We start from the raw sequence: 18,219 nt of genomic DNA on the forward strand, positions 1-18,219 counted from the left end.
TATACCATGGTGTGCATTTGTCCCCTGTCTTTTGTCAGAACCTTTCTAGCACAACCGCTAGTACAGATGGAAGGGAGGATAGATCTGTGTATGATATGTAATATTAATTGCTTCCGAGTATGCGGCACATAGTTCTGCCAAAAGTAGACCTGTGTTTATGTAACACTTTAAAATAAGACAGATATAACCATTTTTGGTATAAGTTAAGAGCTGAACAAAGGGGGTAAAACATAGTTCAAGCAAAGTACTTCAGCTATTTAGTGAGAACTTCCAGCTGAAGTTTGTTCAGTAATTTTTTTTTTCCTCCATAGTTTTTTTATCATTCCACATCTCCTCAGCTATAGCATCATGCCTAATTTTACACTTATTGCTGTAGGAAAGTCACACTGGAATAAATATTTATCTAAGAAATTGTCAGATGTTATATTGAGTTTGAAAGTCTCTACAGATATCACGTGGAGCTGTGTAGACTGCAACTACAACTGAAAGGTTTCTTTTTCATCATTCTTTTCAGAGTATAATAGTTGATGATTGCAGATTATCACAGTGAACACAGTCATTTTCCTTGTCCACAGTGCCACTTCAGATACATTTAATCACCCATTTTGTCTGTTTGCACTGCAGGCTAAAAAGACTGCAGGCACTGTGGGAAAGTCAGAGTCCAAAAAGATACGTTCTGGCCTACAAGAAGTGAAAGAACATGGTGTATTATTTGAATGTTCTCCTGACAATTGGACTGACCAGAAGAAACCCCCACCCACTATTATGTACTGGGTTATAGGGTATGTAATACCATGTTTTGTCTTCCTGCAGATGTTTCATGCACTGCCTGAGTCTCTTGTCCTATCTTTGTAAATAAATAAGTGCAATTTTCACATGAGAAGTGTGGTGGTCTCCCCAGTACAGTGATTTATTCTGGAAGAACTTTTGTACAGTTCAGTACTGTGTGTAGCAAAGGTAGAATTCAGTATGCATAAATGCAGGTTTTTAAATTTTATCATTTAGTCCTGGTGTATAGTTATTTCATTTTTAGCTTTTTCTTATAAAAAGCATAAACTTATAAAAATAAACTGTTTTTTGAATAGTCTAAAGACCTTGTTCTGACACTGAGCTTTTGTTTTTTTGCAGGAGACTCTTCCTCAATCCAAAGCCTCGGGAATTTTATGTCTGTTTTCATGACTCAGTCACAGAGGTTGCTGTTGAATTGGCTTTTAAACTGTCCTTTGGCTTAGCTCTGTAGATGTGCTCAGCTATACAGCCATCATAAGAAGAGCTGGAAACATCCCACGGCACTTAGAGTGTGCAAATATTCATTAACTTAAGGTTTTGTCATCGGTGTTCTTTGATGTGATTCCCTTCCATGACAAAATCACTTTTCAAACTTTTATGGAAACACTTTGATATCTTCAGCTGTTCACACAGGAGGCTAACTTCTCAAAATATTTTTTTCATACTCAAGCAAGGCATGTTTACTTATCCAGATGGTATCTTTCCTACATACTGACACATTTACATGTGAAGGTATGAACATAGATACACTTCTGTTTTTTAAGAAGTTTCCTTTCAAAAGCTTCCCCTTTAGAACTTCCAGCCATCTTAAACTTGCCCAAAATTCAAAGTGCAGTTTAGGAGCTCTATGGGGCATCTTCTGAACAGTCAGTTCTGGATATTCTGTTCTGGACTTGAACCGAGGCTTTTGAACATGTTGTTGAACATACTGCCAAGACCATTTGTTGATATGTTTAGAATTCTGGTAATACAAGTTCAGTGAGAGTAAAGAAAACCCCCATTTCCCCACCCTGACTCTATCCTTCTGAATGAAAGACATTAAGGGCTATAATATTTGTAATACAAATGGATTTTATGTATGATGATGTAAATAAAAATTTGCTAAACTTATTATAAAGTAAAATGGATTGCTTTGCAGATACTGCATGATAAAAAAAATAGGAATTTATCATTTGGTTTCTGAAATCTTTGTATCTACTATTTTTGTATGATTTTTACAGTAAAGAACGATATTTGCTGACCAGCCATGTGTCTTGTTTTTATATTCTGTCATTCACTTCATTTTTGTGAAATCCCTATGATTTATAGTGAGAAATTTTTATCAAATTCCTCATGGCAAGAGACAGAAATTTGAATACGAGTAAGTATCTGCAAAATGTTCAGAACTCCTCAAATATTCACTAATAACACATTGCTAATTGGGGTTATAAAGTAAATTTGCATTAAATGCAAAATTTTAATTTTGCAGATAAAGATCTGCTTTGTGGTGTTAGACTGTGTTCATCAACTTTAACTGGGCAGTAGCACTCCACAAGAGTCAAGACAGAATGGAAATGTTATTGCACCTATAACGTGCATACTTTGATTTCACTGGCACTGAGCATAATTTTGTACATAGGTGGGAAAGGGAGCATACAAATTTTTCCTGATAACCAAGTTGAGGTGAAGTCCAGTGCTAATCAAGTATTTCACACATGACTGCATGGGGACATGTTTGAGGAAAGCAAGAACTGACTTTTTGACTCTAATGAAAGATTCCTTGTTGAGAGCAAAATAAAACCTAAACCTTAAAAGTCTTTCAACTCTTTCTCAGCAGCATCAGGGCAACGGCCGGAAGTATGTTGCAACCTGGAAGTGGCTTCCGGTTGTGTCTTTTTGGCTCCAAACGGAGACAAGGGCAAACTGGTGGGTGCGTCCAATTTGCAACCCACCAAGTAGGTTGAGATCCACAATTTGAGAAGCAATGGGGTAGCCTGTTTTGGTCGCCTATAAGCAGAAAATGAAGGTATGCCCCTCCCACTGATATTCAGAGGCAGGCTGACTAATCCCAGAGGAAGTGTTATTACTTACAGCCATTATTATTAGTAGACCGTGATAGACATGTTCTCTATGAATTTAGCCAATCCTGTTTTAAAGTCATGTAAATCATCACTATATCTGGTAGTTGTGACTCCATGGGCTAATTATGTACTGTGTGATGAAGTACTTCCTTTTGTTCTTTCTAAATTTCCTATCAGTGGGTTTCATTGAATAACACCTGCATCCTAGTGTTGAAGAACTTCTCCTTACGTACTTTCTCTACACCTTGCATAATTTTATATGCCACAATCATGTCTCGCTAAACTTTCTACTATCATAATGATGCTACAGAATCCACAGCCCAATCCTGTCCAACCTTCCAGTCCTGAAACAGCCATGCCAATGGTGTGTGTGCTGCATCCCGCGGTGGAAGGACAGTCATGGAGGCCTCCTCAAGGGAAGGGAATATTTATTCCCTTACTCCAGGGCTGCATTGTGGCTGCATCAGCACGGGAAATTTGGATAGGATTGGGCCCTAAATCTCTCTTCCATGAACAACAACGGAGCAGAATCACTGAATTAAGTAGGAGTTGGTGCAGGACTGAAATATTTTCTTTATGAAATATAATTCAATAAGCAGTTGCTACACTATAAGCCAGTGGTTCTCAAACTTTATAGCACTAGGATCCACATTTTAGAATGACAATTGGGTGGGATCCACTGAAACTGATGTCATTAATCTGGAAGTTATGTCATGGCTGGAAGTGACATCATCAAGCAGGAAAATTTTTGACAATCTGAGGCTGCAATCATAGCCAAACTTACCAAGGAATAAGTCCCATTGGCTATCATTGTTAAAAGCATATACAGGTGTGTGCCACTTTGTGACGTTCCGGCTTATGCCAGGATCGCATTGTTGCAAGGAATTGCAACTCAGGAATTACTTGGAACTCAGGAGTGAAGGTTCACAAGCTTTATTTGAATTGCATGCAATTGGTCCACGAGACTCATAAAGCAAGGACCCCATCTGAATGCTGGTCCTTAACCTTTATACCTCTCACTGCTCTTTGTCCTCAATCTAGATTTCTCGTTCACTGAAGATTTGACATCATAGATGGGGCAAACTCTTAATAGGCTGTAGATAAGGCATACCATACCTGATAGGTACATTTCAGAGTTCATTTGCATTAAAGATGGGAAATAGGTGGGCAACAAGTGATTGGGTGGGGTTTCACCTTAAAACTTAGCCAAAATTACACCATTTCCAAAAGTTTTCAAAAACCAGCAGGGTACGCTATATTTCCATTTACCCAGTACTTGTTCTCAATCCCATCATTCATTTCAATTAAGAATCACTTTGACATGTCCCTTCGTTAAAAGAGAACACAAAAACACTTAAACCGAGATGTGAAGACCTCATCTTTGGCAGAACTTCAGACCCATTTCTTGGCATACAGATTCATCCTAATTAGGTTGGCCTTGCTTGAGCCACCTATCTTATCTCTTCTGCATTTCTTCTCCTGGGTTTAGTAAAACACTGTGGGGCCCTCTGCGAAGCAAAGACCTTCCTTTAACAGTTTCACTAAAATCAAACATTTTGACTTCTGTGTTTTAATTCTATATAAATATTGTGACCTTTTACTTTGGGTACATACTTTGGTTTGGTATCAAAGGTTACTTGGTTCCATGTGTATACCTTTGCTCCTAAAGCTTAAGAGAATAGTTACGTTTTCCTGGTGAACACAGGTGTGTTTTCTATCAAGGCGTACATCTCCAGCCTGGTACAGTTTTCTAGGCTAAATTCCAATGTGTATAACACAGGCTTTGAGGCCCCAAAGTTCCAGCCTCAGTCAGACTAACCTTATTGCCTTTAATAAAATCAAGCAGTTTTTACTATTTTCTGTGCTTCAGACTTGCAAAATGATTCTAAACACCAAGCAGTTGTTTTTTTCACTATGCTTATGTATTGCTCCAGTGGCCTTTACATGTGGGTTACAATCTGGGGTCACCATGCCTCAGCATAACCAATGACCACGTGTGTCACATGTGCACACCCGTCGGAAGTGTACACCCCAGGTGCACACCTTCGTCGGAGGTGCACACCCAAAGCGAGGGGACATCTGCTCCTCTCACCCGAGGGTTGTTTCCTCCATGAAACCAGAAGTCGCGTGAGAGACGCGATTTCCCTCAGTCTGAGTTGTGCAGAGGCAGTAAGCAGATGTGCACCGCCTCTGGGAAGCTCAGACGTTTCTCTGGAGGGGAGCAGAGCATCCCCTTCCCTGAGGAGGGTCCACATTGCGTCAAGCATTGCTTGATAACACAGACTGCGGTCCCAATCCGTCGTTAAGTGGCACACAACTGTACACAGTAGCCTGTTAAAAGTACAGACCTGTAACGTTTCCCCAAATGCAGTCACATACTATGGCAGCATCAAGTCTAATATATTAAAAATAAAATATTGAAATAAATGGGGACCCACCTGAAATGGGCTCGTGACCCACTTAGTGGGTCCTGACCCACAGTTTGAGAAACACTGCGTAAGTGGTGGCTATTCCAGCTGCCAGTGTGTGTGTGTGTGTGTGTGTGTCTTAAATATCAACAGATCATACACCAGCACCTGCAAACTTCTGGTTAAAGCAGCTCCAATGCATGGTTTATTCCCCAACCAGATCTCCTTTCTGGCTGCTAGTCTTTTCTAGGCCTCACTTAGTCAGCAGGTTGCTCATCACCTGCACTTCCCTCCTCCAGAGGGCCAAGAATTCTCATAGACAAGAAATGCTCAGGAAGGCTCCTCTGATTGGACACTGCTAAGTCATGTGGCCAGGGCGCATGCTTCTGATCTGTTGGAGGAGGGAAGCCCACCTGCCCTTTCCCAGCAGTGGCAGTTAGAAGTGTTGCCTAGCACTGGGTGATGCTGCTTGGGGGCTCCAGTTTCACCAAAGGCTCTGTGTCTACCAACTCAGCATCATGCAGGCTGCGGAAGGACGAATGTTTGACCCCGTCTCTTTTGCAAAGGACCTCCTGGCTGGGGGCGTGGCGGCGGCCGTCTCCAAGACCACAGTAGCACCCATTGAGCGTGTGAAACTGCTGCTGCAGGTCCAGGCCTCCTCCAAACAGATCCGTGCTGACCAGCAGTATAAAGGCATGATAGACTGCTTTGTGCGCATCCCCCAGGAGCAAGGTACGTCCTCCTTGAAAAACAGCCTTCCTCTGAAAGGGGGCTGGCGTGGGGTATTGCTGTGAGCTGAGGTTTTGAATCTTATCTCGGCTTTGAGTTCAAGGTAGCCTTAGGCACCTTTTTTTTTGGTCTCAGGGCCCAAACTTAGCCAACTTTCCAGCACTGATACAACTGTGCAAACGGGAGAACAATCTCAAAATTTTCCCTACGTTGCAGATAAGAGACTCAGGGCCCAATCCTCTCCAAATTTCCAATACTGGTGCAGCCGCAATACAGCCCCAAGGAAAGGGAACAAGCATTCCCTTATCTGGAGGAGGCCTCCATGAAAGCCCCCCTACTGCAGGATGCAGTGCATGCCCTGTTGGCAAAGCTGCACCAGCAGTGGAAAATTGGATAGGATTTGGTCCTAAGGGCCCACTCCTATCCAACTCTCCAGCACTGATGCAGCTGCAGTGCAATCCCAAGGTAAGGGAACAAATGTTCCCATACCTTGAGGAGGCCTCTGTGACTGCCCCTTCACTGCAGAATGGAGCACACACTCCATTCGCATGGCTGCACTGGCACTGGAAAACTGAATAGGATTGGGACCTGAGGGCCTAATCCTATCCAATTCTCAAGGTCCGGTGCAGCTGTACCAATGGGGCATGCACTGCATCCTGCAGTGGATGAGCAGTTATGGGAGGCCTCCTCAAGGCAAGGGAACGTTTATTCCCTTACCCTGCTGTTGCATTGCTGCTGCATCAGCACTGGAAAGTTGGATAGGATTGGGTCCTTGGGATATTTGGATAGGATTGGGCTCTGAGGAGGCCCTTGTGACTGCCTCCCCACCAAAGGATGCAACACATGCTCCATTGGCACAGCTGCACCAGCCTTGGAAAATTGGATAGGATTGGGCCCCCAGTCTCTTATCTGTAACCTAAGAAAAACTTTGAGATCGTTCTCAGGATTCCAAAGAAATATACGCAAAGCACACATGCAGAAAGAAAAAAATGGCATATGCGCATGTATTCTGAAAAGATATCCATACTTGCCTAGTCCTTTTCAATTTTTTAAAAGGCCTGTTTGCTTCTCAGATCCATCCTCCACAAGCAGGTTTTGTCTCTTTTCCATTTCCAGTTATGGACCAAGGATAGGCCTACGACTTCTTGAAACTTGAGGCAGCATGCCAGATGCTGCCCACCTTACCTGATGATGTGCCAGCCTTTGCTTTTCCCACTCTCCAATGTTGGAGCTCAGTATTGTCCTTCCCTCTACTTTTCTTCTTCCTCTCTATTCCCCTCTTCTTTTTCCAATTCAGGAAGTGAAAGGAAAAGGAGGAGGAGGAGTGGAGGGAAGAAGGCAGGCAGAGATGGGCATCCCCACCATTCTGTTGCCTGAGGCAACCGCTTCCTTTGGCCTCATGGATGGGCCAGCTCTTTGTGAACCACAGTGTATCTTCTCTCTGTTGCTTTTTCACCTGTTCTTAAGTGTCTCACTTCCACATACGTATTTGCTGAAATTTATACATTTTGTATAACATTTCTGTTGGACATGCTATTCCTGTTTTGACTAGCACTGAGATCTGACAAATGCAGTAAGCTGGGAATTTGTGTTATGATTTAGCCACTCACTTTAAAGCACAGCATGATTACTTACCAGACCATTATCAACCTCTCCCTTTGTTTCTCCTGCCTGGGCTCTGAGCTGATAAGGCTGGAGTCATATTCCTTGAGATTGCCACCCTTAAACGCAGCCCAGTCCTGTTTATCTGCTTAGCCTGAGTACAAAGCCACCCATTCTGCAAAGGGTCTTAGCACCCCCTCTGGTGGCCAGAATGTATGAACCTGAAAATAGCTGTGTGTATCTTCAACATTAATCAGATGTACATGCTGTAGTCATTTTTAACTTTACAGCATGCTAAGTACATGCTATTTTCTGCCATCTTTTATCTGTCTCTGGCTATTTAGAGCATGAGTAACACCCAGCATACCACAATGGATGGCCTGAACTTCTGCCTAATAGCTGCTTTCCTACCTTCCATAAATCAGTTCAGGATTTGTTCAGCTTTTTTTTTCCTTTTATTTTTTATTTTATTTATTTTTCACATTTTTATACCGCCCTTCCTCCAAAGAGCTCAGGGTGGTGTACACAGCTGCTCCCCTTCTTTTGTCCTCACAACAACCCTGTGAGGTAGGTGAGGGAGAGAGAAAGTGACTGGCCCACGGTCACCCAGTTTAAAAACTAGCCATTATTATTACCCTAAAGAGGAAAGCAGCTTGATCAGTTCTCTATCAACTTGAAATAATCCAAATATGAATTTTTTAAAAACGTAGTAATACATTAGAATCTATTTAAAATAATGCAAACCATACAATGGTTTCATCTTCTGTCTATAGGATTTCTCAGTTTCTGGCGTGGCAATCTTGCCAATGTTATCCGATATTTCCCAACTCAGGCTCTCAACTTTGCTTTCAAGGACAAATATAAGCAGATCTTTATGTCTGGAGTGGATAAAGAAAAACAGGTAAAGGTCGATTAACGTTTTGATTAACTTAAAAAAATCACACTCCTCAAACTCTTTTGTCTGCTTCACTCATGCAGAAGTGACTGAAGGCCCAAACGTATCTGGGCCTTGCACTGCCAGAACTCATGTTCCTGCAGCTCAAGTCCTTTTGCAGCAGCCCAAAAGCTGAACCACCATTACATACTTCAGACCTGCTGCTGCAAATGGGCAGAGGTACAGCATGTGCATCAGTGACTCTGGGAGGACCCATCCATACTGGTAAGTTGGAGGTGGAGTGGAGAGGGAGAGTTGCAGAGGTGTTTTGTGGCGGCTTGAGGAGGGAATGGGAGAGAACGGATCCCTGTGGTAATGGCTTGCACCAGGATCACTATTCTGTCTTTCCCAAGCTATCCCACCCCCTTTCTCTTCTTGGACTTACACCAGCTATGTAGCTGATGTGGGTCGAAGGATACCCATAGACAGCCAGAAGGCCTACCCATAGGAAAATAAGAACATAAGAACAGCCCCACTGGATCAGGCCATATGCCCATCTAGTCCAGCTTCCTGTATCTCACAGCAGCCCACCAAATGCCCCAAAATAAAAAATATGCTTACATCTGGTTGGCCTTTTAGAGCCCAATTCTATCCAATTTTCCATTCCTGGTGCAGCTGTGCCAATGGGGTTAGCACTGCTTCCTGTGGTGGAGACAGTCTCTGAGGCCTTCTCAAGACATGGGAACATTAGTTCCCTTACCATGGGGCTGCATTGCAGTGGCACCGGAAAGTTGGATAGAATTGGGCCTTTAGTTGCACCCCAACTACTGGCCACAGCATGTTCTCCATCAGTATGTCTGCATGGTGGACAGTGGTGAGAAATAGGATTGGGCTGTAAAACTGCAATCCTATGCACACTTACCTAGGCATAAACCCCACTGAACACAATGAAACTTACTGCTGCATAGGCATACATTATGTTGCACTGTGAATTTGGGAATTTTTTGAATTACAACTGGCATAAAGTTTAGTAGACACTGAACAGTGGTGTCTGCATTAGGATACACAGCTACAGAAAGAGTAATGGAAGAGTAATTCAAAAGTTATTTGGGTTGTGTTAATGCCTGTTTTTTTGTGATGCCTGTGCTTAAAGTCCAATCTTTTACTTACCAAGCTAGTAATTTTTTTAAAAGTAGGTCAGCTTTCCTTTTTTATGTCCAGCTAATTGTGCTAGACTCGTACATTAAGCCCAAAGAACAAAATGATCTTTCTTAATAATTGGGGTAATTAGCATCTACTTTGCTGACTCATGAAGCTCTCCCAACCTGTTTGGCTGACAGCTCATACAAAATACACACGGGTTTTCCCAGGGCTACAGATAGAAGGAAGGTGTTCGGTACTGATTGTTCTGCTGCTTCTACAGTTATTCCTTGTCAGTCTGTAAATGAAAATATGGGGGGGGCCATACCCACAGAACCCATATCTATGGTTTCACTTATCCATGGATCAGGTCTGCAGGGCCCCCCTGCGTGCACTCCCTGTAGAGGCAAGGGGAGCTCCCTTCACCTTCAGAGGGTCTTCTGAGCCCAGCAGAGGCCACGTTTGCCCGCGGCCTCTGCCAGGCTCAGAAGGACAATTAGGCAAAAAAAGCAACTTTGTTTTTTTGAAAAACCAAAAATGACATTTTTAATGCTTTATGAGGCATTAGGAGGCCTGGAGAAGCCCTCAGTGGGGCTGGAGGGTGGGAGGGTGTTTCCTGGTATCCACGGTTTTTACTTAACCACGGGCGTTCCTGAATGCAACCGTGCAGTTACCAGGCATGCTTGTACTTTAATTTCAAGAGTAAGTTCTTTTTTCATTGAAAAAACTCAATGTCAGTCATGTGGTGACTTCTGTGTGTGTGAAACAGCCTGCACATACTGTTCTAGATGCCATAGTCCCATTCATCTACACATGCAGGTGCTTATCCATGAGTTTAGTATTTGTTGCTATTGACAAATGCTGAAGATGTGTGGTGGGGGAGGAGGTTAGAGAGCATGTTGTTAGGGGCCAGGCTTGCCAGCACTCTCTCCCACCCAACCCACCCCCATATTCTGTACGCATGGAAGGACAACTGAACAGAATTCATTTTTCTCCCCAGTGGAGGCACTTCACATTCAGTTCAGGCACTTCACATTCACTTCACATTAGCTGTAAGTCTAATAATTGGTTCGTGTCATTCCTTACCACATAGGAGTGTTTCTTGTGGAGAAAGTGAGTGTGTGAAACTGCAAATTAACCCCAGGTGACTTATATGCGCATTGCATATACATGTATCTGTCCATTGGCTCTGACTTTCCAATGCTCAGGGAAGAAGAATCAAGTAATAAATGATCACACCAGCAATATGGAAAATACATTTTTTGACATCGCTCTTTACTTTCCTTGGGACAGTATTTCATTGCTCTCTGCATGTCTTACTTGGATGTTATTATAGGATAAAAATATTTTTATCAAACCCTATGATTTTATGATAAAATCTTAGATTAAATTCTATGATTTTTCATAGAATTTTAACAGCTGTTTTTCCTAAACATGCAGGTTTATTTTCTTTCTTTCTAAAGGTTTCTGCATTATCAGCATCTTTTAATTTCCTGAAATACCCTAACTGCCTAATCCTATCCCTTACCATGCTATAGCATGCAGTAAAAATGTCATAGCAAAAATCTGGTACTGGAATGGAGCCCAGTGGCAAAAGAGTGGAATCCCATAACCCAAAAATGGCCTAAGATTAACCTGCCTATCCACCTGAGGGGGACAATGCAAAAGCTGGAAGAAATAGACTCATTTTGAGCAAATTGGGAACCCAACCTGGACTAGATGGTTTTTTGTTTGTTTTGTTTTGAGCAAATCTCACATTGTCTTGTAATGGCACTGACATTACAATGGCAAACATCAACACATGTCGAGGTTTTTGTTGTGGGCCTTTTGTTGTGAGGAAGAAGAAACTCAAGTCTGAGTGTTGCCATCAATGCCCCATTATTCATTTGCTTCTTGAATCTGATCATTTTGAATGTGCAAAACTCAGCACATTTCAAATGTACGTCATTTCAGTACTGTTGCCCATTACTTCGGATAGTTAAAAGTCAGGTTTGGAACTGAGCTCTTTTCTTTTTTTAAACTGAACACGGTGTTTTCATTTTAGTTCTTTAGGTGGTTTGTTGCAAATCTGGCTTCCGGTGGAGCAGCTGGGGCAACGTCACTGTGCGTGGTATATCCATTAGACTTTGCACGAACTCGATTAGGTGCCGACATCGGAAAAGGTAGGATATTTTATCTCCCCTTTTTTGCAAGTGTGATAAGGCTGGTGGCTTTTTTGTTTTGTTGTTTTAGAAGCTGCTGCCATTTTATCCATTAACTGAGGCACTTGGATACAAAATTAAGCACTTTCAAATCACATTTATTAATTACACGCTTAACAGCCTAATCCAATGCTGCCTGAGTGCTGGCGCTACAGGCATTGTACCAGAGCTCGTTGTCACAAATGTGCCATAAAGCGCATTTGTGACACCCAGGGAGTAAGCGGCACCAGCAAGGAGGCCTGCGCCACCCCGTCAACACTGCAGTTAGACCCCCAGCCACCAGTGAAGACAAGGTAAGTGCAAGTGGCGCAGAAGCATGGGGAGGGTGGTAAGAGGGCAAGGGAGAGGTACTCCTGGGCATGGGGACATGTGGTGAGGGCAGAAAAGGAGGTGGAATAAGCCCAGGAGGGGGGTGGGACCAGCAGAGGCCTGCTCTGCCAAATCCTATCCCCCATCCTGGGCTTGAAAGCCCAACATAGCGGCTTCTTGAGTCTGCGCCAGCTAAATAGCTGGCACAGCTCTGAGAAGCCCCATTGAGCAAGTTGCAACTTTACTCTGGGTAAGGGGACAAATGTCCCCTTATTCCAAGGGCACCTCCCCCCGTTCAAATGCAGCTCAGAATACAGCGGGTGCCATCTGGATTGGGCCTTAACACTCTCAATTGAAACCAATCAAACTTAACAATGCTACACTTCGGTTCAGTCGTACCTGGTGAATCCAAAATGGTGGGTTCATTGGGCCAAAAAATATCAGGGCAGCTTTGTGGCAATTTAGAGAGTTAAAATGACAGTGGGGGAAGAGAGGTGGGGGGATGTTGTAGCTGGGCAGGACAAAGACACAATAAAATTTGTGAACCTTATAATAAAACCCATAATAAATTGGTTTAAAATGTTTGTATAGTGTAGCTTTGTATTAAACTACTATGCTGGATATTTCTAGTTATTAATGGTGAAGTGAAATTCTGTTTAATGTTATAGTACCAGTCTCTGAACAATGTATCTTCAACAATCAGTAACATTTGTCTAGTTTATCCGTAAGCATCATAAATAATTGCTCCGGTCAAGCACGCAGAATAAACTTGATTTTTATCCTCTCATGTTAGGTCCTTCGGAGCGACAGTTCAAAGGTCTTGGTGACTGTCTTGTTAAAGTTGCAAAATCAGATGGAATATCTGGCCTATACCAAGGATTTGGTGTTTCAGTACAGGGAATAATTGTGTATCGGGCATCCTACTTTGGATGTTATGACACCATTAAAGTAAGTTTGCTTATCAAAGGGTGCAATCCTAACCCCTTACGTCAGTGCTTTTAAGCACTGGCATAGCGGTGCCAATGGGACGTGTGCTGCATCCTGCAGTTGGGTGTCACTCACGGAGGCCTCCTCAACGTAAGGGAATATTTGTTTCCTTACCTCAGAGCTGCATTGCCCTGATGTCGGTGCTGGAAAGCACCAACATAAGGGGTTAGAATTGCGCCCAAAATCACACGCTTGCAAAATGCCTTCATTTGGATTATTTATATACAATACCACTAATTTGCTTTAACTTTTTCTTTGGTTTATGTTTTACAATATAGTATAAGAGAGATTATTCCTCTGAGCTTTAGTGGTATTAACTCTTTTTTACAAACTGGTAAGCAAGAGTCAGGTGTAAAAGATTTGTCCAAAGTGATAGAACTATCTCTCCAAACTGGGAAATGTGTTCAAATGTGGTTCAGTGTCAATGTATAATTTGATGCACTTTGGGGCAAAAAATCCCAACTTCTCAAATACATTGATGGGGCCTGTTAGTGACAAGCCAGGAAAGGGATCTTGGGGTAATGATGGATAGCTCAATGAAAATGTCGGTCCAACATGCAGCATTTGTGAAGAAGGCAAATTCCATGGTGAGAATAAGCCTGTGAATGCACCTATAGCTGCGCAGTAAGTTCTTGCGGGGGCGGGGGGAAGGCAGCTTCCTCCCTGCCTCCTGGCTGCCCCCGCCCCTTAAGGGGAAACAGGCCAGGGCCCACAGGCCGGGGTGTCATGACGCTCCAGTCTGAAAAGCCCTGCCCTATAGAAATGCAGCCACATTTGGAATACTGGTCAGTACATGTCAAGAAGTATATTTTAGAGCTGAGCTAGGAAAGGTTAAAAAATAAAGGCAGCAAAATTATCAGAGGACTGGAGCACCTTCCTTATGCTGAAAGGCTTTAACACTTGGAGTTTTTTAGCTTGGAGAAAGGTAATTAAGAAGAGACATAACTGAGACAGAATTAGACATGTTGTAAGGAGAGTGGAGAGAGGAAAGTGTTTCTTCCTCTCTCACATCATCCAGTGATTCATCCAATGTAACTGGTCATCCAGTGAAACTGATTGGCAGGAGATTTAGGACAGATAAAAAGAGATACTTCATTCAATGCAAAATGAGTTTGTGGAATTTGTTGCCATAAGATGTGGTTATGAGAATTGGACAAAGACATTGAGGACAGTTCTGCCAATCGCTGCGAGTCATGATGACTTTCAAGTACTGCTAGATTCAGCAACACTATGTGTCTAGATCAGCCATTTTTAACCACTGTGCCGTGGCACACTGGTGTGCCACGAATGGTCTGCAGGTGTGCCGCAGGCATTTGAGGGAGGGTCACTTATTAATAGGGCCATTGGGGGATGTGAGCCTCCCACCAACAGCATGGTGTGCCTTGTCAATTGTAAAAAAAACTGATGGTGTGCCTTGAAAATTTTAGTACCTTGTCAGTGTGCCCTGAGACAAAAAAGGTTGAAAACCACTGGTCTAGATACTAGGTGCATGGGAGCAATGGTGGGCTTCCCAGAGGGAACTGATGGGCCACTATAGGAAACATAATGCTGGATCAGATGGGTGTTTGGCCTGATACAGGAAAGCATTTTTAAAATATTAATTACTGAAAATATATCTGGTTGGTTTGTGTGCCACCTACAAGACATTACAGATTGGGCATCCCTTATGCAAAGTGCTTGGGACCAGAAGCATTTTTTGTTTTGTTTTTAATTTATTAAGACAACTAGAAGCATTTTGGATATTGGATTTTTCCATATTTTGGAATACTTTCATATGCATAATGAGAGATCTTGCGAATGGGGCCCAAGCCTAAACACAAAATTCTTTTATGTTTCATATACCCTTTAAATACATAGCCTGAAGGTAATTTTATACAATATTTTAAATAACTTTGTGCATGAAACACAGTTTGTGATTTTATTTCTTTAGGCAAAAAGTTAATTTTTAAAAAGTCATGTTGGCACTCAAGAAAGTTCCGTAGTTTCGAATACCCCGTATTTTGGAATTCGAGATAAAGGATCACCAACCTGTAGTAAAAGGGAGGAAGAAAGCTAACAATGAAAATGTGGAATAATCTATTTTTCAAAACTCTATACTCATAGGAAATGCCAGAATAATATTGATGATTAGAGACCACCACTTCTTTAGATTTACCATTGATTCTCAGAGCACTAAGATAATTCATCTGTTTCCCTTTCTTAGGGATCACTGCCAAATCCAAAAGAGACACCATTCCTCGTATCATTTGCAATTGCTCAGATGGTGACTGTATTTTCTGGGATACTGTCGTATCCTTTTGACACTGTCAGAAGACGCATGATGATGCAGGTACAACATATTTAGTAAATGTTGCCTTTTCAAGGCATCGAGCGTTGGGAATAATACACACATTACTGTGACTATCCCCTTTTCTGGCCTTGATCGACCTTCCCAGGTCCACACGGACTTGTGCCAGTAGACCCACTGTGGCAGTGGAGTCTGGGACATTCCCCCCCCCCCAGAGGATGCAGCACACTCTCCAGTGGCATGGCTACTGGAGTGATAGGACTGGGCCGTTATTTTACTCTGAACTAATTAAAATCAGCTTCCCTGAAATCCTGGGTACACATCTGACTAAACTTAGCTTTCCTTTCCCTCAGTATTGAAAATTGTGAGATGATGTGGACATTTTTGCCCAATATACTATATTCCACTCATAGGTCACTTCCCACTAAGTTTCTGTGATACCTATGAGATCAAATTTGCCTTCCCAGATTAGGATCCACCACTACTTTCCTCTTGTTGTGCACATTGTCCATGTTGCTTGAAGCAACAGATACACCAGCAGTAAATTCTGGGCTCCCCTGCAAACTACTGCATAAACTTCCACATCAAACCATTTTGCTCCTGTTAGTTCTCCCTCTCGTCCTTCCCTGTGAAATCTGTTTGTGAGCTTATAGCAGTATGGGCGCAATCCTAATCCCTTATGTCAGTGCTTTCCAGCACTCGCATAGTGGTGCCAATGGGGCATGTGCTGCATCCTGCAGCTGGCTATCACTCACAGAGGCCTCCTCAAAGTAAGGGAATGTTTGTTCCCTTATCTCGGAGCTGCATTGCTTTCCAGCACTGACATAAGGGGTTAGGATTGTGCCCTAAGTGCGTCTCCTAAAAGAGCTGATTTAGTGAACCCCTGTCCCCTCCATCTAAGGATCAGTGACTCATCAAAGATACACTTTAGCAGCAAACTTCACCCACTCTGCACCATGTGAGCAGCATGGAGCTGTACACACAGATATACACACCCAAAACCAGCCTAGAAAGTGTGATCTCTCCCACACAAACAAAACAGCTCTTATATGCACCCCCTCTTTCCTCTTCCCAACTCCCTCATCAAACTCCTTTACTCCTGTAAGATCTGTCTGTTCTAAAGCTCTGTTCTCAAGCTCACAGCTGTAGGCAATTTTCCCTGTAAGGTGTATGGCTATGCAGCTGTGCACCTCTGAGCCTAACTGCATGCAGGATGGAGCTCAACAAACCAGAAGCACTGTGCATCCCAGTGCACATGAAGCAACCCAGAAGCATCATGAAGCGTCACATCATCACCACATTCCCTCCAGACATTCAGCAATGATGCCATCATGCCATCACCAAAATTCCAGTTTGCTGATCTGAGCTTTGCAGAGCTCAGCTGAGAGGTGCACGACCGCTTCGCTGCATGCCTTAGAGGGAACACTGCCTGGAAGTGGAATCTCGTATGGTCTTGGAAGCTAAGCAGGGTCAGGCCTGGTTAGTACTTGGATGGGAGACCGCCTAGGAATACCGGGTGCTGTAGGCTTATACCATAGTCTTTCGAGACTGAAGGTTGCCAACCACCACCGCCTGGAAGTTCAGTGGTAATGTAATGACCTCATTGCTGAGTGTCCAGAGATGGCATCGTGACCCAGTTGCGACAACATGCAGCAGCAGAAGGGGTCCCCGTGCTAGCTCACATCCCTTGGAAACAATATAGGGTGTAGGGGTGTTTTCTAAGAGAGCTGACCGAGAGCTACAACATATTACTCTATAATTTGGGGAGAACATTTCAAAATATATTATTGTAGATTGATCATCAATAATATTGATTCTTCCCATATTTGGTGAAGATCTATTTAGAAGGGTACCCCTTCCCCAATCTGTTTCAGGCATAATCCCAATTTACTGAAATTGAAACTCCCAAATGTGGCATTTAGTGCAAACCCAGTTTTTAATTTCCCCATATTTGAGAAGAACAAGCCTCCAACAAGCCTCCAAAATTTTTCTCTGGTTTATATTTGGGTGGGTGGGTGGAAAGTGTGGAGCTGGGTGAAAAATCTGCTGAAGAACAATCCAAAAATATGCTTTAGACAGTATCCAAGAATCAGCATGCTTCAAAATACCCCGAGGAGAGAAGTGACCTCATTTAACTCTGAACTTCCAATGAAACGTCACAAGAAGATCATAGACTTCTAAATTTAGTTTCAGAGAGCCACATCAGAGAAGTATTTACTTTTTCCTAGTCTAGGAACCTTCGTAAGTTTGCCCTTTTCAGTAGAAGAACCCTGAGGCAGAGACAGGTGTTCCAACTTATGAGGAAAATGCTCCCTGCTGCAGAACAAACACTGCCACATACTGAGCACATTTGTTTTCTATTATTCCCACTTTGTCTTAAATTTTTTTGACTGCAGAGTGGAGAGGCTACACGTCAGTACAAAGGAACCATTGACTGCTTCATCAAGATATATGGCCAGGAGGGACTGAATGCCTTCTTTCGGGGAGCCTTCTCAAACGTTCTTCGTGGGACAGGAGGTGCCTTAGTACTGGTCCTATATGATGAAATTAAGAAGTTTTTAAATATCGACATTGGATCAGGCTCAGTAGCTGACTGAAGCCACTGATGAGAATTTACTTTCTCTGCATAATGCACAGAGATAGAAGTCTGAATTGGTTTGAAAGATTTGTTGTTCATTATTATTATAACAACACCGTAAGTGCTGTAATAACCTTCGAAAGAAGTAAGTTCTGTGCAGATCTGATAATTCTGTATTTACTCTGATGCTTTTTAGAGTGGCAAAAGAGCGGTTTGGTTCCTTCTATTAAAAAGTTATATTTTTAATTACTAGTT

General features: G+C 42.7%; 2 protein-coding genes across 2 annotated transcripts in view; both read left to right on the forward strand.

Annotated features, from left to right (window-relative positions):
- Positions 1-1,929, forward strand: part of INTU (inturned planar cell polarity protein) — a 31,829-nt gene extending 29,900 nt beyond the window's left edge. The window contains exons 15-16 of the mRNA XM_066631725.1: positions 625-782; positions 1,129-1,929. Of these exons, the coding sequence (XP_066487822.1) occupies positions 625-782; positions 1,129-1,240 (270 nt within the window). The 3' untranslated portion in view covers positions 1,241-1,929. The remainder of the gene's footprint in view (positions 1-624; positions 783-1,128) is intronic.
- A 3,846-nt stretch (positions 1,930-5,775) lies between these two features.
- SLC25A31 (solute carrier family 25 member 31) lies at positions 5,776-17,983 on the forward strand. The gene is made up of 6 exons (XM_066632884.1): positions 5,776-5,989; positions 8,362-8,489; positions 11,647-11,764; positions 12,906-13,060; positions 15,303-15,428; positions 17,783-17,983. Exons 1-6 carry the CDS (start codon positions 5,776-5,778, stop codon positions 17,981-17,983), a joined length of 942 nt encoding a protein of 313 aa, XP_066488981.1.
- Positions 17,984-18,219: the final 236 nt, after the last annotated feature.

Source organism: Tiliqua scincoides, chromosome 6 (assembly GCF_035046505.1).
Source record: "Tiliqua scincoides isolate rTilSci1 chromosome 6, rTilSci1.hap2, whole genome shotgun sequence".
Taxonomy (NCBI): domain Eukaryota; kingdom Metazoa; phylum Chordata; class Lepidosauria; order Squamata; family Scincidae; genus Tiliqua; species Tiliqua scincoides.

Coding starts and splice junctions, on each gene's coding strand:
- SLC25A31 (XM_066632884.1), top strand. CDS start 5,776: ATGCAGGCTGCGGAAGGACGAATGTTTGACCCCGTCTCTTTTGCAAAG. Junction 8,490..11,646: donor GAGTGGATAAAGAAAAACAG/GTAAAGGTCGAT, acceptor TTTTCATTTTAG/TTCTTTAGGTGGTTTGTTGC. Junction 11,765..12,905: donor AGGTGCCGACATCGGAAAAG/GTAGGATATTTT, acceptor CTCTCATGTTAG/GTCCTTCGGAGCGACAGTTC.